Source organism: Prionailurus bengalensis, chromosome A1 (genome assembly GCF_016509475.1).
Source record: "Prionailurus bengalensis isolate Pbe53 chromosome A1, Fcat_Pben_1.1_paternal_pri, whole genome shotgun sequence".
Taxonomy (NCBI): Eukaryota; Metazoa; Chordata; class Mammalia; order Carnivora; family Felidae; genus Prionailurus; species Prionailurus bengalensis.
The window spans coordinates 88,808,664-88,830,048 of record NC_057343.1 but is presented as its reverse complement, the minus strand read 5'-3'; the positions used below and the strand labels follow the sequence as shown (position 1 = coordinate 88,830,048).

At 55.1% G+C, this 21,385-nt stretch overlaps 2 protein-coding genes across 6 annotated transcripts in view; one reads left to right on the top strand and one right to left on the bottom strand.

Annotated features, from left to right (window-relative positions):
- Positions 1-2,243: 2,243 nt before the first annotated feature.
- On the bottom strand, positions 2,244-10,949 carry JMJD4 (jumonji domain containing 4). Of its 4 annotated transcripts, none has more exons than XR_006297917.1 (7): positions 10,568-10,948; positions 10,302-10,467; positions 8,182-8,307; positions 7,706-7,973; positions 7,170-7,316; positions 4,680-6,717; positions 2,244-2,347 (listed from the first exon to the last, which is right to left on the bottom strand). XR_006297917.1 is itself a non-coding variant. In XM_043584717.1 (7 exons), exons 1-7 carry the CDS (start codon positions 10,830-10,832, stop codon positions 2,267-2,269), a joined length of 1,338 nt encoding a protein of 445 aa, XP_043440652.1. In that variant the 5' UTR covers positions 10,833-10,948; the 3' UTR covers positions 2,244-2,266. The 4 variants fall into 4 exon arrangements, 3 of the variants coding, with proteins under 3 accessions (XP_043440652.1, XP_043440660.1, XP_043440643.1); XM_043584717.1 differs by having other exon boundaries at positions 6,433-6,717; XM_043584725.1 differs by having other exon boundaries at positions 2,244-6,717.
- Positions 10,950-11,149: 200 nt separating this feature from the next.
- Positions 11,150-21,385, top strand: part of SNAP47 (synaptosome associated protein 47) — a 54,714-nt gene continuing 44,478 nt past the window's right edge. The window contains exons 1-2 of one of the 2 annotated variants that reach the window (XR_006297918.1): positions 11,150-11,296; positions 18,975-19,501. Coding sequence is in view for 1 of the 2 variants with exons in the window: in XM_043584743.1 (XP_043440678.1) it covers positions 19,017-19,501 (485 nt within the window). In the remaining variant the exon portion in view is untranslated. The remainder of the gene's footprint in view (positions 11,297-18,974; positions 19,502-21,385) is intronic. The other variant, XM_043584743.1, reaches the window with a different exon arrangement.

The following is a 21,385-nucleotide window of genomic DNA, read 5'->3' as shown; positions in this document are numbered from 1 at the left end:
CCAGGCACCACTGACACACACAAGTTTTAAGTTTTGATGCTGTCCAATTTGTTTTATATTTTATTGCCTGTGCTTTTGGTGTCATATTCAAGAAACCAGTGTAAATCAAATGACATGAAGGTTGGCCCGTGTTTTTTTGTCTAACAGTTTTAGAATTTTAGCTCTTAAATTTAGGTGTTGGATCTATTCTGAGTTAATCTTTATATATGGTGTGAGGTAAGGCTCCAGCTTTACTCTTTTGCATATGGATATTCACTTTCCCCAACACTACTGTTTGAAGTTTGTTTTCCTTCATTGATGGTCTTGGTGCCTTTGTTGAAAAATCCACTGACCACACATGTATGGGTTTAATTCTTGGGTCTCAATTCTATTCCATTTACCTTGTATCTTGCAGCCTGACTGAATTTATTAGCTCTAACAGGTGTGTGTGTGTGTGTGTGTGTGTGTGTGTGTGTGTGTGTTCTTTAGGATTTTCTACATACAAGATCTTGTCATCTGTTAATGGACAGTCTTACCTCCTATTTTCCAATTTGGATGTTTTAGGTTTTTTTGCCTAATTGCTCCATCCAGACCTTCGGTGAAATGTTGAGTAGGGGTGGTGGGAGTGGGTGTCTCTGTTCCCGACCTTAGGGAGAAAGCTGTCAGTAAGCTGTGCATGATTTTTCATACATGCCCTTATCACGTTGAGGACATTTCCCATTATTTCTCCTTTACTGAGTTCTCCTATTGTGAAAGCATGTTGGATTTTGTCAAATACTCCTTCTGCAGCAGTGGAGATGATTGTGTAAATTTTTTCCCCTCCATTCTAATATAATAGATTTTCATATATGGAACAACCTTTCAATCCCTGGGGTAAATCCGTTGGCCATAATGTATAATCTTTTAATTTACTGCTGGATTCTGTTTTCTATGATTTATTGGGGCATTTTTGCACCTGTATCATAGAGGATATTGATCTATAGTTTTCCTGTGGGGTCTTTAGCTTTGTTTGGTATTAGGGTAATTTAGCCTTGTAGAAATCAGAAATGTTCCCTCCTCTTGGATTTGTCAGATGGGAAGAACTGGTATTAATTCTTCTTTAAATGTTTGGTAGGATTCACCAGTAGAATGTTTTGTAGTTCCTGTGCTTCTAGGAATTTTTACATTTCATCAAGATTATCCCATTTGTTGCTATTCAATTGTTCACAGTCTCTTTTAATAAACCCTTTTATTTCTGTAGGGTTGGCAGTGTTTTTCAAACTCTGTTTCTAATCCCCGTCTAGATTTCTCTTAGTCAACCTAGGTAAGGCTTGACAATTTTTGCATTTTTTCCCCAGAAAAAAAGTTTTGCTGATTTTCTCTACTGCTCTGTTCTTAATTACATTAATCTCTCCTCTAACATTTATTCTTTCAGTTTAGTTTTCTTTGTTTCTAGTTCATGAAGGGCATCTTCTAACTGACCACCTTCTCTAGGTTGTGGCTGACCCGGGCAGCCAGCACCACTTCCGTCCCAACATGTCAGCCCAGGCCACCACCACACTCTGGTCTCATCACTGAATCTCTCCCATGGCTGGGCATGATGCCTGACAGTTGATAGGTCGACCTGGCCTTCTGTGGACCACCTGCTGCCTTCAGTACCTTCTGCTTTCCAGGAACCTGAGGACCAGCTGACCCTAAGGAGCACTGCCAATGAGCACAGTATAGGTCACTGCCACCTGTGCCCACAGGCACCATGAAGCACTCACTCGTGGTGAGTGAAGCACCTACTGGGTCTGATGACAGCAGTTATCTCTTCTTGTCTACATCTCCCCAGGACCCTGCCAAGAGGCCTGGCTCTGCTTGCCAGTGCTCCAGCCTTTGTCGGATAGATGGACTCTCAGATTCCACCATCAAGGCCAACGGAGAGTGAGAGTCCTGCCAAGCCCCATCTCCACCCCATCCTCCCCCAGGAGGAAAGGCCCCTTCACATACTTTGCTCTTCACCAGGTGAGGAAAGGCAGATGAGTGCCACTGAAGGGCTCTGAGACCACAGGAGATGGGGTCAGTGGGAGGGGACCATTTCAGAGGAGGTGAGAGTGTAACTGAATTTTTGCACAACAGGTAAAAAAACAACAAAAAAGGGCTTACTGATTTGGACAATATTGAACATAAATGTAGAAGCTACAGGTGAATACCATATTAAAACCCTTTTCCTACGACAGCTGGGAGTTGTGATTTCGTCCTTTCATTTCCTGCGTTTAAATGGAACAGACTCACTCCTCATTCAATAAGAAGTCTTGCAGGGGTATCAGTTTATTTTAGGTGTGGGATGTGAGAAGGGCCAGCCACAACTCTCCAGCCACTGCGAGACAGGCCCAGACACTCTTCCCTCGGAGGACATGGTCACATCAGTATTGTGACCCTGGACAGGAGCAGAGGCAGCCCCTCAGAATTCCTGGCATTTAGCGGTCAGAGGTACGTTCTCAGGTATGGGAACAACCACTCAAATTTGGGAATCTTTATACAGCCCTTGCCAGGACTGTTGCCTCTCCCAGGACAGTAGCTGTATTATTACAATTTGGAGGAAGAGGGAAACTTCTGCTTCTCTTGCTGAGATTTCTTCTGACAAGGATTGAGAAATTAACAGTTTTCAAGGTCATACTCTGGAACTCCATCAGCCCATAGTGGGAAAAATCGTAAAAACAAAACAAAAGCCAGAAGCAAGGGAGAACACAATATGGAAAGGATGAGGCCAGAGAAAGGTTATTAGTAAATGTACTGAGAGCAGGCAGGACTTAGCCTCTGCAAGCCTCCCCAAGAACCTCCCATGGTCCACTCTTTACCGACACTTAACACCTCCTGGGAGGTGGTCTCTGACCTCAGAATTCCTTTTCCTGCTGGCTTCTTGTCCAGGGGAAAGGTTTGTGATGCAGAATTTAGAGCTACAGCTGGGCCTCATCCCATAAGCATCCCCACAATGCCTTGCACAATAGCTTACTCCAGAAATGCCCTAGACGGGGACACTATGGTCACTCTGGTCAAGGCCTGTGCCTTGGTTATGTGACAGGAGTGCCAACATTTCCCATGAGGAGGCTGAAAGATGTAGCCTGACAGGTGAGGGGTGTCACCAGAAATGACCATCCATGGGCACCACAGTCGCTCCCTTACCAATACCAGAATGCCTCCAATCCGTGGGAAACACACACTGCCCTGAGCTTACTGGAGTACCCTCCCATATCCTTCCCCAAGACCAGAGGCTGAAGGGCTACACCAGACATGCCAGAAAGCCTCCAAGGCCCTACATAACTTCCTGTGTGTCCCGTCACAGACTTCCAGTAGCATCCCAACAGACAGCCTACAGAAGCAAGAGCTAGGTGAATTAGGGGGCAATTCTGAGTTATTGCCCCTCCTCCCCAGTGGCTGCAAGTGTCACCTACACACACAGCAGGGCTCACGTCTGCCAGGCCCAAGGAGTGTGCAGATCGTCCAACATAAGCCATCCGGGTGGCTCAGTTGGTTAAGCATCTGATTGTTTTTGGCTCAGGTCATAATCTCAAGGTTCATTAGACTGAACCCCATGTTGGGCTCTATGCTGACAGTGTGGAGGCTGCTTGGGATTCTCTCTCCCTCTCTTTCACACTCTCAAAATAAATAAACTTTAAAAAAAGAACAACATGGAGCAAGAAGCTGCTCACATGTGGCATCTCTTGGTTTGGATGGTCCAGAATTGTCACATGTGGCACTTCTTGGTTTGGAAGATCCAGAATTACCACGCAAGGGATGCCAGATGAATGATCACACATGCAGTGGTCATGGGTTTGCAGAGCAAGTATCTGATGGCACACCGTGGCTATGGAGGGAGCTGTAAAGAGAATGACGGTAAGTGATGACCTGGCCTGGGACAGTCCAGGGGTCCCGAATGGGAAGTGTGCAACAAGACAGGGTCTGATAGCACCAAGTGGGTGTGCTAGGATCAAATGTTTGACAGCACAGGAGGAGCAAGTGGTAAGCACTGCAGAAGGATGTGCTGGGGTGAAAGCTGGAGAAGAAAACACACAAGCGTAGACTGTGGATTGTGCACAAGTGTGTAAAAAGGTGACCGAAATGGCAAATAATGGCTGTGCAAAGAGCAAAGAAATGGCAGAGTGGGCATTCCCGTGGTGGAAGCTGATGGTATGGAACAAGGGTGCAAGGGGCAACTGTTCAATAACCCAGTGAATGCACACTGGTTTAGTCAGTGTGCCAAAACGTGGCTGGAAAACACTTAGGGAAGCGTGCAAACATGACTGTCCAACGGCAGAGTACAGGGGGGCCCGGTGCAAAGGAGTACACAGAGGGTGGCCGTACGACTGCCCACAGCAGCTGGGCAAGGTGCTCAATGTCAGGGTGGGTGGTCAGAGGCAAGGGAACACTGGGGAGTGATTGGTGGTCAGGTCCACATCCTCTTGGCCAGGCCACAGCGCCCACCCATTTGGTCCAACGCCAGGCTGGATATCACTGTTAAGGCATCTCTCAGATATGATTAACTTTTAATTCTGCACACCTCAACAAAGCAGATGATGCTCTACAGTGTGGGTGGGCCTCACCCAATCAGCTCAAGGCCTTAGGAGCAAGGACTGAGGTTTCCCAAAGAAGCAATTCTGCTTCCAGGCTGCCACACACACCCTCCTGAGCTTCCAGGATTTGGACCAAAGGGTACAGTGTCAACACATCTCACTCACCATCTCTCGCTCTAGGTAGATCCTGTGGGTTCCATTTCTCTGGAGAACCCTACCACCCTGTTAAGTGGCACACAGGTGTGAAAACTGAATGGCACAGGTGAGCATGCAGTTCAAATAGACCACAGGGTGCAACGATGAACTTTTTTTGCCTGGCAGAGGTGCCGTGCAAGGTTTGGAGGCTCGACGGGGCAGACGTGCTCTGAACCACATACTGCTTGTTTGGTGGCTTAGGATGACAAACATGAGTGAAGGGTGGAAGAGGGTCACAGGGGCCCTGGAGACCATGGGAAGTACTTATCCATAGTTACCTAAGTAGGAGAGTCCCAAGCCTGCAAAATGCTAATACAGAAAATTTCCACTGATTTCACATTAACTTTACCAGTGCCATCTCTGCCTATACACCTCCTGGCTGGTGGGGCATAGATATTTTTGATGGTACACACATACATGTAGAGTTGCTCCAGAATAAAAGTGGGACTCATAATACAAGAAAGGTAGAAAAAAACATCTTTAGGTTCATGGTCTATTGTTTTATGTGCAGAGAGAGTGTGCTTATACTAAGGGGCACTGGTAAGTACCCTCAGAGAGCTGCCAAAATGGCCGGTAGAAACATCTAGTTTTGCTGGTCCTCAGCTCCATTCAATTCTTTACACACCTTTCAGCATCTGGTAGGTACAAGATTCTACAAAGTTACTGTGGGGGTTCAAGATGGTTAACACAAGCTCCTGATTCTTAGGAGCTTATAATCACCTAGAGGAGATCAGTAATAAATATAGATACATGCAATGTGGAGTTAGCAAAGTGCCAGGGAAATACTGAAGGGACACTTCTGATTGGGAAGGAGAGAGGTTCACTCAGGAGGTGGCATCTGATGGAAGTTACAAAAGAGGTAGAGTCTGAGTAGATGAAAACATGTAGCCCTCGCTGGGCTCCAGGTCTATCCCTGATGGGAAAAGGCAGGGCTGTCTCAAGCAGGAGAGAAGTAAAACCCAGCAGACCCACAGACCCTGAGTGGTGCCCGAGTGCTGCACCACAGTGATTCCTGGGGGCATGCGTGAGGCCAAGGACAGGGCACAGGCCCGCAGAGGGAAGGCAGGTTCTGTGTAAACAGTGGCTCTAGTGTGGGAGAGAGACAGAAGCCCTGGCCTGGGGGCTGCCCTGGGCCCCAGTCCCCGCCAACAAGAAGGGGCTTGCTCCAGGGGAAGATGCACATTCACACAGTGGTCCTGCTGCAGAGGGTACCCTGCCAGATACACCGGCTGCCTCACGCTGCCGTGGACGGGAGGCCTGTGGGCTTGCAGGCTGGTCTTTGCTAAAAGGCCGGGGGCACCGAGAATCCCAGCCACCTTCTGCCCCCACCTGAGTCCCCAGCACACTCCAGCCTTATTGCTGCAGATCTCACTTATCAACACCTCCCACCCAGCACCTCACTGGATCCAGAATACTCAGCCCTGGCCGAACCTCAGGACCAGGAGCCTGGACCCTCTGCACAGGCATCAGGGCCCCAGGGAGGCCAGCGGACAGCCAGGACGCTATCACGCCCTTAAGAGCAGGAGCCATGCCTGGGACACTGGAGGCCACAAGGCTCAGTGGGAGGTGATGTGTCCCAGGCTACACAGAAGCGTGGAGCTTTATTTCCGGAAGGCGCACCAGAGGAGACCACCTACCCTCCATGCTGGTGCCCCACAATCCTGTCACGTCATGGGGTACCTGATCCACGCAGCATGCATTAAAGAGTCGTGGTGGTGACCACGACCTCCTCTAGCTGCCTCAGAAGCTCCTCAGGCTGCGGCGAGAACATGCTAGTGTCCACTTTCTGGAAGTCTGGGTGGGCGACCACAGACGCCAGCACCTCGGCAATCCGGCCGATGTCGAAAGCAGCCTGCTGGGGGCCCAGCACGGTGCCCTCGCCACCCTCACCCTCCACTTCATCAGGGCCCATCCCCTTCGCCAGCAGGAGAAGCCTCCTCTCAGCGATGATCTTGAGGAAGCGGTAAAATTCTTCAAAATTGATCCCAGAGCAAGCCCTCATGATGACCTGGCCAGAGAGGAGCAGCCAGTGAGCCACAGCTTGCTGGCGGCTCCAGGCAAGTATCTTCTGACTGTGGGCAGGGCCCAGACCACAAAGGATCCAGAGACTTGGCCCAGTTCTCGAGGATGGGACAGAAATGACTGGGGGTCAGCCAGCGATGGGATGGGTCTGAGTCCTGCAAGCTGGAAACCCCAGTGACCTGCCCCTGGCCGAGGGACCTTCACACAGGCAGACCTAGAGGCTACCACGCCCCCAAGACCACAGCTCTAGCCCCCTCTGAGAATGTAGGCTGCCCTGGGGGCTGCCCCACACCCTCCCCACACTGTAGCCATGGCTCTGCAGAGCCCCTCCCCAGTCCCCACTGTAGCCCTGTGGAGCCCCCTCCCCAGTCCCCACTGCAGCCCTGCGGAGCCCCTCCCAGTACTTCCCATACCCCCGTCCTGTCCAGGCTGGCCTACCTGGCAATGATGGTGCCAGTCAGGCATGGTGTCCCTCCACTCACTGACCTCCTGCTGCACGGCACAGAGCTCTTGCTGCAGGAAGTGCCACATGTTGGCCAGGTTACAGCCATTGACCCAGTTGTGGTTGATGGAGATGGTGTCCTCCTGGGAGGGGTGAGGCAGAGGTGTCCCCATGAGCCCAGGGAAGGTACCGCCCCTCCCCCGGCCTGGAGGTCCTTCCAGCCCTCCCCAGCCCTGAAAGGGCTGCTCTTGTGTCCCAGAGGTGCCAGCAGGGAGAGCAGGCTGGTGGAACCTGGCCTGCACGCAGGCTCTCCTAGACAGGGTGGGGTCAGCAGAGGTGGGCCTAAACCCTCTCTGTGGAGAGGCATCTGAGAACATGCCAGGGGTGAGGACTGGTGGGCTGGCCAAGGGGCAGTCACAGGGGGAGACGGACTCTCTGGGGCAGGAACCACACCAGGAGGACCCCAGGACGTGTCTCCCTGGCCCGTCTGGGCCATGCTGCAGGCATGTGGGATGCGGTGTGCCCACCCTACCAGGTTGTGGACTTGGTGGTGCCAGCCACTGGGCACAAACACCATCTCGCCCGCCTCCTGCGTGACCTCCAGCGGGGGGCTGCAGTGCTCACGAGTGGGGTACAGACGGCGGTCAAGGAGTGCAGGGGAGGTCACATCGTAGGGCAGGCCACCATGGCAATCCCGCAGGGCTTCTTCCTGCCCTGGAGGAAAGAAGAACCACTTTTTCCTCCCACAAATGTTGACAGACCAGCTGAAGGAGCGGAAGATGTCGGCGTGAAACGGTGACCTGTGCAAAACATCCCCTTAGTGCCTCTTGGCTGGGTGCCATCTGGTTCTTTCCAGTGGGACGGCCACAGGCAGAGCCCCGGCGGGGAGAAGTGGGTTAAACTGGCCAGAAACAGGGGCTCTCATGGAGTGGATGGGCTTCAGGACCGCATGCAGGGAAGCAGAGGGGACGAGGTGCCAGCAGGAGGGAGGAAGCGGACAGACTGTACCAGGTGCCAGTGGGCCCCATGTAGACGAAGCGGTAGTCGTCCACATCCAGAGAGTCCCAGTACTCGTTCAGCCAGTCGGATGAGAAGTACACAGGCAAGGTGAAGACGTCCTCCGCTGATGAGTCCCTGGAGGGGGTGGCAGGGGGCTGTGGCAGGAGTGGCTAACAAGATGCCAGATCCTAAGCATTCTGGAATGATGAGTAACCCCGAGCTGCCTTCCAGAGCCAGTGCCAACTGACCACCCAGCGCCAGTCCAGCCACCAGATGACCACAGCCCCCATGGCCCAACCACAGTCACAGCAGGTAAAACGGCTTTGGGGGCGCATCGACCACACAGGCAGGGACCTGACTGCTCCAGAACTTTCCAGCACCACTTCTAGGATTTCACCCTCTGGCTGGGCTACGGCTCCAGATGCCTCATCTGCATCACCCTGTCTTTCCAGAGTCTGGGGACCTCTGTGCTTTCACCCCACCAGTGACCTCCAGTCTGAGTGGATGCGAGACCACAGGCCCATATATGCTGAGATCCTTCTCTCCTACCTCTCAACACTCCAAATCCCTCTGGTCCAAAAACCTGATCCCACAACCAAGCTGATGGGGCCCCAGGCACAAGAGCACACCAAAGCAGCCCAAGGGAGTGGGTAGCCCCCCCAACATGCTGGAACAAGCTTCTGGAGCCACTCACACATCTCTCATGGTCACAGGCCACGAGGGGGGGAACCCCAGGAGCCCCAAACCACCTGTAGTTACCCAGAACACCGGCCACTCCCTCTGCGGCCATGCCTTTATGTGCCATCAGACTCCTGCTTATCCTTCAAAACCCTGCTCCAATGTCATGTCTCTGATGGCCACCTCTGCCTGCCTGACCCAAGTGTTGCTTGGTTCTTTCTTCTATGGTTTCCAGGGTTTCCATATGTGACACTCAGCCAAAATCAGCCATCATATAATCACTGAACAAGTTTCTCGAACAAGTTCTCGTGCAATACCTAGAACGCACACCAGAAAACTCACTTATTGTTTACTGGAAGCCTGAATCCACAGTGCGGGAGCATCTGGGTCTACAAGTCCATACGTGCTGCTGGAACAGGAGTCCCTGAGGGCCAGGACCTGTTTCTGGTCTGTGAGGAACAAGCAGCACTGGGGCAGAAAGCACCCAGGGCATGCTGCTGCCAAGTGCACTTTTGGATTAGTCTCAGGAACCTCAAGGGAGCGAATCTAGTCTCAGTTTACCTTTCTGAACCTTACTTTCCACACCAGCAAAACGAGAATTCAGTCATTCACTCATCCATCCGACACTAACTTAACACCCACTCTGTGCCCTGTGCTGCTCGCTGGGGTCTGAGTACAATAGTCGATGCTTGCGAAAAACACACCCCTGAGCAGGGGAAAGGGACCAAAAAAAAACCCAGGACGACCTCAGAGAGTGGGAACACAGCAGATGGGACGAGGCTGCCCATGCATGTCAGAGCTCCCAGGGAAAGAAACGAGTGCTAGGTGGGGAGACCACAACAGGCCTCCTTACAGACAGAGAGTTGCTGGTCAGTGATGGAGACTTGCTGGAGACTGGATACTCCCAGTCCAAGGTGGACAGGCACTGGCCTAACTTGGAAAAGCAGGGCTGGAAAGGGAAGGCCAGTCCTAGTGGCACCTGAGAGGAAAGGCGAAGGCTGAGTACTACCTGCCAGCTAGAGAGGGTGGAGTCCTCAAAGAGGGTTCTGGGCAAACGTGAAGCAGAAGAGGTGGCCGCGGGAGCCCACATTCCTCACAGTCACCCACCCTGTGATTGAAGACGACGCCTCCAACCGCGGAAGAGAGCCAGGTCTGTGCGTGCCGAAACACCCTGGCTGGGGGCGGGGCGCCTGGCTGGCTCAATCCACTGAGCGTCGGGAGTCTTGATTTGTGCTCAGGTGGTGGGTGATTCCAGAACCGCGAGATCCAGCCCCGGTGTTGTGGTCTGCGCTGAGCGTGCAACCTGCTTGGGATCCTTTCTCTCCCTACCCCTCTTCCCCCGCTGAAACAAAACCCCTAACTGAGGAGAAGATGAGCTGCCCCCCGTGTGCAACCAGGGCACGTTTAGGTACAGGTAAAACAGCGCCCCTGCGCGCGCAGTGCCCCTTTACCTGCACAGGTGCCAGTCTTTGAGATAGAGGCAGCCCCGAGGAGAGAAATAGCCCCCCTGGATGTACTCTTGCCAGTAGCTGATGTAGTCTCTGAGCGGCATGTGTTCTTTGGGGTTCGAATTGTACTCCTGGACCCCGCAGTTGGCAACAGGCACGACGACGTCTCCTGAAACAACAGGATCCGGCACTGACTCCTCCGAGGCTCTCCGAAGACGACCACCCTCGGTACGCGCTCCCACCGCCGGCTGCCGGCCCCCGATCCTCACCGTACTTCCGAAGCAGGTGCTCGAAGTTGGGCTTCCCGCTGGACGTCACCCAGTGCCTGCGGCTGCCCCAGCCGGCGGTGAAGGAGCTGGAGAAGACGCACGGCATGTTGGGAAGCAGGTAGCCCTTGAAGAAGTCGGCGTAGGAAAACGAGTCCGGATTCTCGATGAAGTCCACGCAGCCTGGGGGCGGGCAGGCGCCGCCTGGGGGCCGCCCCTGCAGGCCTCGGAAATGATTTTCGGCGTAGACGCGCGTCTCTCTGTCCATTCCGGCACAGGTTGGGCGTCCGCGCGGGGCGGGCGGCGCAAGGCCACAGCTGCCCGGTGAGGGGCGTACGCCCGGAATCTCGCCTCCCGTTGTCCGGCCCGAAGACTGGGAGTGATCGGAAGTACTTGCTGAAACTACTTCCGGAGCAGACGTTAGGGGCACCAGCTGCTCACGGCCTCCGTGCCGGCCGGAGCGAAAACCGCGACGCACAGGCTCTCAGAGCCCACGGTCGGCCCGGCGCCGCGGAGCGGAATTAAAAGCATGCGGGTAGAGTTCCTGCCCGAGTACGAAACAGGGAGCGCCGGGCACTGGACGCATGCGCGTAGCAGCCTGCGGGCCTCATTCTGCGCAGGCGCGGGGGCGTCCCTTAGCACCTCTGAAGCATCTGGTCCCTCCCGCGTCTGAGATTGTCAAGCCGCGCCAGACCCGAGTCTGGCGGTCTGAGCGCCTCCCGGGTGACACAGGTAAGCGGCGCCCGCACTGTGCGGCTGGGCCTCTGCCGGAGCCCGCCCACACCTCCCGCGGCACAGTCCCGCCTTCCACTGCTGTCGCGGTGAGAACCCCTCCTCTTCCCAGCGCTCCACTGACCAGGGGAGATGGTGGGGAGTGCACTGGGCTGACGAAGGGGCATGGGGGTCAGAGGTGGGGCCCTGGGGAACGCTGGGGGCCCAGGGAGTGATGGGGACCAGGAGGGGACGCTGGGCACCTGGAGAGGATGCTGGGGTTCCGAGGGTGATAGGGACCTGGAGGGGATGCTGGGAACCTGGAGGGGATGTTGGGGGACCTGGAAGGGATTCTGGGGGACCTGGAAGGGATGCTGGGGGCCCAGAGGGTGAGGACCTGGAGGGGATGCTGGGAGCCCAGGGGGTTGATGGGCCCTGGATGGGATGCTGGGTACCTGGAAGGGATGCTGGGGGACCGGGAGGGGATGCTGGGTACCTAGAAGGGATACAGCAGCCCAGGGAGTGATGGAGACCAGGAGGGGACGTTGGGGGCCCCGGGGGGATAATAGGGACCTGAAGGGGATGCTGGGAACCCGGAGGGGGTGATGGGGACCTGGACAGGATTCTGGGGGCCCAGGGTGTAATGACCTGGAGGAGATGCAGGGCCTAGGGAGTGATGGGGACCTGTAGGGGATGCTGGGGGCCCAGGGGGTAATGGCCTGGAGGGGATGCTGGGGGCTCAGGGGGTGATGGGGACCTGTAGGGGATGCTGGGGCTCAGGGGGTGATGGGAACCTGGATAGGTTGTTGGGGGCCCAGGAGATAATGGCTTGGAGGGGATGTGGGGCCCAGGGGGTGATGGCCTGGAGGGGATGCTGGGGGCCCAGGGGGTGATGGGGACCTGGATAGGTTGCTGGGGGCCCAGGGGGTGATGGGGGCCTGGAGGGGATGTGGGGACCAGGGGATGATGGCCTGGAGGAGATGCTGGGGGCTCAGGGGGTGATGGGGACCTGGATAGGTTGCTGGGGGCCCAGGAGGTAATGGCCTGGAGGAGATGTAGGGCCCAGGGGGTGATGGGGACCTGGGTGTGATGCTGGGGACCTGGGTGGGATGCTGGGGGCCTGGAGGGGATGCTGGGGCTCAGGGGGTGATGGGGACCTGGATAGAATGCTGGGGCCCAGGAGGCTAATGGCCTGGAGGGGATGTGAGGCCCAGGGGGTGATGGGGACCTGGGTGAGATGCTGGGGGCCCAGACGGTGAGGACCTGGACGGGATGCTGGAGGCCCAAGGGGTGATGGAGGCCTGGATGGGATGCTGGGGGCCCAGGGGGTGATGGGGGCCTGGACAGGATGCTGGGGCCCAGGGGGTGATGGGGACCTGGACGGGATGCTGGAGGCCCAAGGGGTGATGGAGGCCTGGATGGGATGCTGGGGGCCCAGGGGGTGATGGGGACCTGGATGGGATGCTGGGGGCCCAAAGAGTGAGGACCTAGACGGGATGCTGGAGGTCCAAGGGGTAATGGAGGCCTGGATGGGATACTGGGAGCCCAGGGGTTGATCGGGCCCAGGTGGTGATGGAGGCCTGGATGGGATACTGGGAGCCTAGGGGTTGATCAGGCCCAGGGGATGATGGAGGCCTAGATGGGATGCTGGGGGCCCAGGGGGTGATGGAGGCCTGGATGGGATGCTAGGAGCCCAGGGGGTGATGGGGGCCCAGGGGGTGATGGAGGCCTGGACGGGATGCTGGGGGTCCAGGGGGTGATGGAATCCTGGATGGGATGCTGGGGGCCCAGGGGGTGATGGGGGCCTGGACAGGATGCTGGGGGCCAGGAGGGAATCCTGGGACCCATTGGGATGGTGAGGGCCGGAGGGCATGATGGGGGAATAAGGTGCCTGAAATGGAAGTGTGGGGGATCAAGAGTGAGGATTTGAGGCTGCACACACCAGTAGGTCTGAGATGGAGGATCCTCTGAGTGGGGACGTGGGAAGGGGTGACAAGTCAGGGCCTTAGCATATTGGAGAAAGAAATGTTCTGTGAACACAAACCTACCCACATCAACATGGAAAGAAAGATTGTAGGTTTGTTACTATGTGAAGTTGGCAGATTACATGTACATAGAGAGTCTGCAAGAGAGTATAGAGTTGGGCAGAACGCGTGTCACACACGGTAAAAGCAGAAGAAAGGACAATTAGAGCTCTCGTCTCCTTGAGGGAAAAACAGATGCACCTCCTTGGTCTTCTGAACCTGGTGAGAAGTTTCTGATTCTGTTCTGCAGGTGTGTGTTTACAGCTCTGAGTTGGCAGCTGGTGACTGCCTTGTAAAATCTGGACGCTGGGTTTGTCTCATTCCTGCAGGAAGGAGACTCTCTGTGTAAGGAGGAGGGACAGGTGTCTCTCTTTTATTAAATGAGGAAGATGCCACCCTGCTTACCTTTACAGGTGGGATACGGAGCTTCTGGGGATGTTGGGACTCTGAGCTTTGGAGGAGGGCTTGAGGGGGATTCTTTCCAAGTGGCATGAAGCTTACCCAGAAGGAGAACAGGGAGGACCAGAAGTGGGGAAAGGAAGAGGAGGGGGAGCAGGAGGAGAATGAGCTGGGGTGAGTCTGAGTTCCGGGTAGAAGTGGGATCCACGGTGGGAGCTGAGAACACCGAGGAGGTGGGGCAGGTGGTAGACAGTGTTTGTGGCGAGTAGAGCAGTGTGAAGAGCCGTGTGCTTCTGTGTGTGTGGTGCCGGCTTCCCACTCGGCTTCATTGTGCCCTGAGGTCAGCATGTGGCCATCAGCAAGGACACCTGGGGCCATTCATGTGGGGGAAAAGAATCACCCATGGGGTGCCTGGGCAGCTCAGTTGGTTGAGCATCTGAGTATTGCTTTCAGCTCACGTCATGATCTCAGGGTTTGTAGGCTTGAGCCTGGTGTTGGGCTCTGTGCTGACAGTGTGGAGCCTGCTTGGAATTCTCTCCCTCTCTCTCTGCCCCCCTGCCCTGCTTGTGTGCATTCTCTCTCTCAAAATAAGAAAAAATAATCACTTATGATCCTATCCAGATAAGACTTAAAAAACTTTTTGATATAGAGCTATCCTTGCAGGTATGCATTTGTTCTTTAATTCTTTCTTCCTCTCCTTGTATGCACACGCGCGCGCGCGCGCACACACACACACCCACAGTCTGTTTCATACGTATGAAAAGTTACATGTGTAAGCTTATGCTGTCATTACCCTTTTGCAAAAATTTGACTGTGTACTGTCAAAATCTTGCCATCTGTTGGCTCCATGGTCCTTAATTACTGGATTTCACTTGTGGCTGCAGACCTTGGGAGGCAGTTGGGGATAGTGTGGGAAACAGAGTGTTTGTGATTGTTTGAAGATTTAGGAAATACGGCTTTAAGTTTGCGGCTGAAGCTCTGAGGTTGCAACTAAGTTCCTAAGAAAGAGGAGGCTTTGGCCTAGCAGGTCCACACGCTCCCCAGGTCTGATTGCACAACTGAGCCTCTAAGTCAGGGTAGGAGTTTTGTGCTATTACCTGTAGTCCATGTGGTAGCCCTCTGGTGTGGTCAGTGTTGCCACCGCTGCACCAATGGGGCTGTGGCAGCAGGCGTGAGAGCAGGGCTAGGGCCAGAACATGGGCTGTGCCCCTCAAAGGCCCCCAGATGGCAGGCCTGGCATCACTGGGGAACTGTGGGAAGAGCACATTCCTGGGCCTGGGGCAGGGCACTGGTCCCAGCCTGAATGCAGCCCAGTGATGTACTGTGCACAGCCAGAGAGGAGGGCTGCAGGGGGAGTTTAAAAGTTAGCACTTGGTGGGAAATGTCGTGGGAATGAGGACAAATCCTCATTCTCTGCCTGCAGCGTTAGAGGGATGGTACATGCCCTGTGAATAGACCACGTTGTTGCAGCAGGACACCCCCAAACAGCACATGTGAACCTCTGGGTTGAAAGCACGAGCCTCTAAGGAGCAGGAGGTAAAGGTAATGGAAAAGGCGGCTGCCGGCGCCCAGAGACACTGCTCCCACTGTTCTGACTCCAGACCTGCTTGTGCCCAAGAGTCCTTGGAACTTGTGTAAAATGTCGCTGGTCCTGTTACTTTGGAAACTAACTAAAAATAGGGTGTTTACTTGATACTGAGTGTCAGTCCAGGGCACAGGTCTGATGTAAGCCCTGGGAGTTATCCATGCACAATAGCGCGTCTCATAAAGTGCCGAGCGTCGCACGCTGCACCCATGTGCCCACTCATCTCTCCCCACGAGCATCCCCAGTTCTGCTGCTTTCCCAGGTCAACACAGGTCCCCGTGGGTTCCAGACTCAATAAGGACTCCAGGAGCTTAGCACAGATCAGAGACCCAGGTCAGGACCTGGAAGGAAGAAAGTCATCCATGGTGGATGCGGTCAATGTTGCCACATGAGGTGATTTGTAGTTCGCTCAGCAGGCATTTACCAAGGGCCGAGGTGTGCCAGCATTGTGCCCAAAGCACCCTCCTTGTGATGTTTGCCTTCTGTGGTGGGTAGACTGAGCCTGTCAGTATGTAGGATCATTCACAAGCTCCTCAGAACTGTGGGCAGTGCTCTGGTCGGAGCTGTGGGCAGTGCTCTGATTGGAGCTATGGGCAGTGCTATGGTCAGTGCTGTGGTCAGGGTGGGCCCACTATGGCCCACTGGCCAAGCTTGGCAGCCACCTATTTTGTCCACGAGGACAGCCATGCCCCTCTGTTGCTGTGGTGTCTTGGCTGCTTCCATCGGCAGAGCGGGGTGCTTGTGACAGTGACCAGTGCCCACGGAGTCCAGGGTATTTACTGTCTGGCCTTTGGTCAGAAGGCAAGGAGGCTGGTGTTGCTGCATAGGGTTGGGATCAAGGGCAGGAGAGGGAGGCCTGGCCTCTCAAGGGCACTGCTTCGCACAGACTAGTGAGGGCCAGTGTGGGAGTGCTGTTCTCACTTGGGTCCTCCACATCTTCCCTGTCCACTCTGTCTGCCGGGGAAGAACCATGGGAACATGAGGAAGGAGGGGTGCCAGCTGCGGGTTTCTCCTTTTGCTGCGTCCTTGGAATCATCCTCAGAATCATCCACCCTGAGTGCTGCTCCCAGTAGGCAGTGAGGTTTCTCCTCCTCTGGACTGTTCTTTCCTCTTCCCTTGCTCTTCCCTGAGTGAATTCTAGCATATCTGAGAGGTGGAGTTGTCCTGGGGTCTTCAGTTATTTTACTGGCAGATGAACAGGCCCAGCAGGAGCCATGAAGTTGGTAGAGCGAGCTCCTGACGATGCAGTACCGGCCTCAGTCACTGTTTACAGAAGGCGTGCGTGGGCTCAGGCGGTGCTCGTGGAGTGACTCCTGGGCCAGCAGCTGTGGTCGGGGATTTACAGTGGGGCTCATGCGGTGCTCGTGGGGTGTCTCCTGGGCCGGCAGCCGTGGTCAGGGATTTCCAGCGGGGCTCACACGGTGTCTATGTATGGACAGGGACTTCCTGTGGTTTGCACACTGTGGGGACTAGGGGCCGATTTGGGGGGGCTCCTGGCTGCTGGAGGACTAGGGTCAGGCTGGCCCCAGGTGCTGACCAGTACAGTGACAGGCTCCATGGCAGGGCTGAGGTGCCTGGCCTCCAACCTTAGTCTTGGTCTCAAAATCCAAAAATCATCTTAGTCGTCCCTGGTTCTGAGAGTAGAGGCTTGCCTGCCATCCATGTTCCGGATGACAGCAGGGGCCTCGTGGAGGAAAGGCACTAGCAGGTCACCTGCAGAGGACATCACAGGTGTGTGCACCTGACTTTCCTGTCCTGCCAGAGCTCCAGGCCACCACCAGCGCTCTGTAGTCTGTTTTGTGTTTGGGTCAGTGTCAGGGGAGTGCCCTCTTGGTGGGGACAGAAGTCTGGTGAAGAGATGCTTGTTTTCCAGTTCCCACTGTCCGGCTGTGTCTGCTGCAGATGGTGACCTTGCGCACCATCCCAGCATGGCTGCAGGGCTGCTGGGAATGCTCACAGGTCATGCCCCTCAGGAGCATGACTCAGTTGTCTGTGCAGAAGGTTGGGACCGTGGATACCTGGGTCCCTCGCACTATGAGGTTGGTGTTTGTCAGGTGCACCTGTAGTGCTGAGGCTCCCCTGGTCTGGCACTCACCATGTGGCCAAGGAGATGGGCCTCCCAGGGGGCTGTGAGCAGGCCTCCAAGGGGACAGTGTCCTGTAATCCTGGCCAGGAGGCAGCAGATGGTGTCTCAATCAGGAGGGACAACCCTGCACCACTATGAGAAGAAGCGCCTGGGACAAAAGCTGGCATGAGATGCAGAGAATTACATCCTGGAAGTGCCTGCCCCTGGTTTCTGTACCATCTCAGCTTCGATGGACTTTCCTGAGTCCCCTATCCGACACACTGGTTAACTAGGCCAGGACCACATCTGCCATCTGTGTCTGACGGTGTTCAATGAAGGCTGCTACCCACAGAACTGTGAGCAGCAGGGTGAGCTGGACAGACACATTCAGCCCCAGAGTGTTCCCTAAGTTGGGTTAGGAGCACAATGCTGTCCTTGCCCCAAGAGCTGGCCGTCACAGGAACCGGTGGCTGTCCTGCTGTGCCATCCTCCGATAAGACTTCCTTCCCATATGTCACCACACCTTCACCTGTGAGCTGTGGAGTTTAGTCTACGTTAGCTCAGTTTGTATTTGGTGGAGCATTGCCAACTCTCCGCTCACTGTGTTTCTCTGTAAGTGGGCAGCTCCATGCAGTACACGTGGCTTTGTTGTCTTGTCCAGCCGTTCTGCTCTAGTCCGGGTCTTTAAGATACAACTCAGTGAAGATGTTCACAGGGGTCCAGTGGACTGAGCTCCACAGGCCCAGGCCGAAGCCAGTGTTGTTTCCTCAGGGCCTGTGGCCCGTGGCCGGGATGCAGGGACTCCCTGTGTGTTGTTAAGAGATGACATTAGTTATTTGTTCTCCCTATTTCACAGGGAAGGCCATGTTGTGACTGCGAGGGGTGAAGACAGAGGGTAGCAGTAGAAGCCCATGGTATGGGGGACCATTGCCCAGAAGTGAGCTGGACGAGGCATTCCCAAGCCCAACTCTGGCCAAGTCAGCATCACGTGCTTGTGGCCTGAGCTTGCATAAGGTCCTCTTCCTGTCCCGGCTTCGGTGCCTTATCTGTTCAGTGAGGGGCGGACTGCGTGTCCTTCAGGGGTTGTTCACATCTGCTGTTTGTGACTTTCCGCCCTTCGTTAGCAAATGCAAACTGTAGGTGTGAACAGTGCGCCCCTGCTGCTTGTAACTGTATAAAACTGTACGTGTACGTTTGTATGCATAGCCTGTCGATTACGTGGAGCTTTGTGAAGTTAGCGGGCCTTACAAGAAGGGAAAAGTTTTTCTGTGGGATTTTTTCTTTTATGGTATTAAGTCAGTTTCTGCACATTTCCAGTGGAGAATGTTAGTACAGGAACTTGTCAGGAATGTGGGGGGGAGGTGGGGGTCATCACAGCCAAAACAGTGTATGCATGAGGGATCCTGGGGTCGCCGTTTCCAGGGGTTTCTGCCCTTCAGTCAGGTCCAGCCATGGACCCTGCTTCTGGTGGGGCGGGCCTGCATCTTGCTCACTCCAGGTAGAGGGAGACGGCTGTGCTCAGAGCCTGGCCGCCCCCTCTCCACCCCTGCCGGTGGTGTCTCTGGTTCAGGTGTGATGATGTGCTGTAGCCTGCCCCACCCACTGATTTATCCCTCTCCTGCACAGGCAGAGTGGCCGAGGCCGTGGAGCAGACCCACCGGGAGCCAGATGAGCAGAGAGGTCTGCGTGCACACCTGGCCGTGCTCCTACTACTTAGAGCTGGACAAGCGATGGGTCCCTGGAAAGCTTTCCTTAACCTCCTGCTCCCTGAAGTTTGTGGCTGATGAGGCCCAGGAGATGCTGGTGAGTTTCCCGCTGTCTGGCATCACTGCGATCAAGAAGGAGGCTTCTCACTTCGTCTTCAGCTCCATCACTGTCCTGGAGAAGGACAACCGCAAGCACTGGTTCAGCTCCCTGCAGCCCAGTCGCAATGCCGCATTCAGTGTCATCGAGCATTTCTGGAGAGAGCTGCTGCTCTCCCAGCCGGAAGCACCGCTTCCTGCGACCAAGGGGAAGGAGCTGACTGGCCTCATGGCCTGTTCCCAGAAGCGCCTGGAGGACACGGCCAGAGTCCTCCACCATCAGGGCGAGCAGCTGGACAGCATCACCAGGGGCCTGGACAAGATGGAATCTGACCTGGACGTGGCTGACAGGTAGACAGAGCCACGTAGCCCTGCCCTGTGTGTCTTCCCCGCCATTCCCTGTGTCGTACATATGGGTCACCCCGCCAGGTGGGCTACAGTGGCACATTTGTGGAGGGGGGGCTCTGTGTTTCCAGTGTCTCAGGAAGACCACCTCATTCAGGCGCCTGTGAGGGAACAGGCCATGCGGCCGGGTGACTCGTGGAGGTCACATGCGGTCCACCGGCACATCTGTTGTGCACAGCCACGTAGCAGCAGCAAGCCTGGGGCCGCACTGAGGCGCTCCAGCTGCTCCCAAGCCTTCCATCGCAGGACCCCCCTCTGTTTCACATCAAGGACCCCACGTGGGTCATATGTGCCAATATTAATCTGTTTTTTATGAACTAAGATTCAAAAAATCACTTGTTTGTTCAAAAAGTGCAGTAATAAACCCACGACCTGGTAACATAAACAGCTCTGTGAATGAAAAATAGTTTTTGTAAAGCAGACATGCTTAGTGAGAGGGTAGCCTTGTTTGGGGTTTTGCTCCTCTCTTTCCCGCACAGTCCTGCCGCCCGCCTGCTTCTGCAGTCGCCTGCAGGTCATACTGTGTCCTGGGGCCTCTGGGTGCCCCTCACACGTCCGTGAGCACAGAGCTGAGTGCTGCCAGGTGCTGCTGTGAACACACTGGCTCCAGAAGGTCTCAGAGACGATGCTCTACACTGTGCTGACTCTAAGATGAGTGCAGGACGAAGGAGATTTTAGCGTCTGCTGGGAACAGCCTCTCCTTGTGTCCCTGATGGCTGTCGGGGAACTCATGACCAGATGGCCTAGTGCTGGGCCCTGAGTCCAGGCCTGCGTGGCTGCTGCTGGTGGGGACCCTTGACTTGAGTGACCCCACTCTGCAGGCACCACCTGTTGCTGTCCTGGGACACTCCTGACTGCCTGCATGGTGTGGGAGGCGTGTGCTCGAGCTGCAGGGAACAGAGCCCCAAATCTTACCTTCAGAGGAGTGCTTGTGGGGGCACCTAGGGGGCTCAGTGTGTTAAGCGACCAGCTCTTGGTTTTGGCTCAGGTCATGATCTCGTGGTTTGTGAGTTCTAGCCCCATGTCGGGCTCTGTGCTGACAGCACGGAGCCTGCTTAGGATCCCTCCCTCTCTCTCTGCCCATCCCCAGCTCATGCTCTGTCTCTATTTCTCAAAATAAGTAAACTGGAAAAAAAACAAACAAACAAGTTGCAAGTAGATGTGTACAGCAGAATACCGTTTATCAGTAGTGGAGGACAAAGTACAGAGAGCACACGAGCAGGGCGGGGGGAGGGCACACTGGGCCCCTGGGAAGGGCAAAGCAACCGCCTGGCGCTCTTGGCCACAGTCCTTGACGCACATCCATCGGTGCTTTTGTGGGGAGTCCCCAGGGAGCTCTCTGGTTGGTCCATGAGGTCTGGTTCCCCCTCAGTTCTAAAGTGTGTTCCTTTCAGATTCCTGTTGTCTGGTTGTCTGGCCTCTGATCTCATTCTGTGTCTTATCTTTTTGTTTTACTTTCTGTTTCTTGAAGTGTGTCTTCCTCCTACCCTTCCATCTCTGTGATGTTTTTAATTTCTCCTAGTTATTTATTAATCTCCAAACGTTCCTTCTGAATAGCAGCCTGTTGCTTCATGGGCACGCTGACCTCTGTGTCTTGGGGTTTTCTGGAGAGCCATGTGCGGAAAGGACTTGGGTGTGTGTCCCAGCTCAGGAGAGGAGTTTGCTCCCCTCCCCTGCTCCCAGCTCACCTCCCGCCCTTCAGCTGAACCACATGCGAGCTGGCCAGGCTCCCTGTCGCCAGCTCCCTCCTGACACACGGCTTGGACCTTCTGCTTGTGGGGTGAGGTAAAGCCCAGCTTCACAAACACGCCTGTTGTCGAGGTCCCTGGT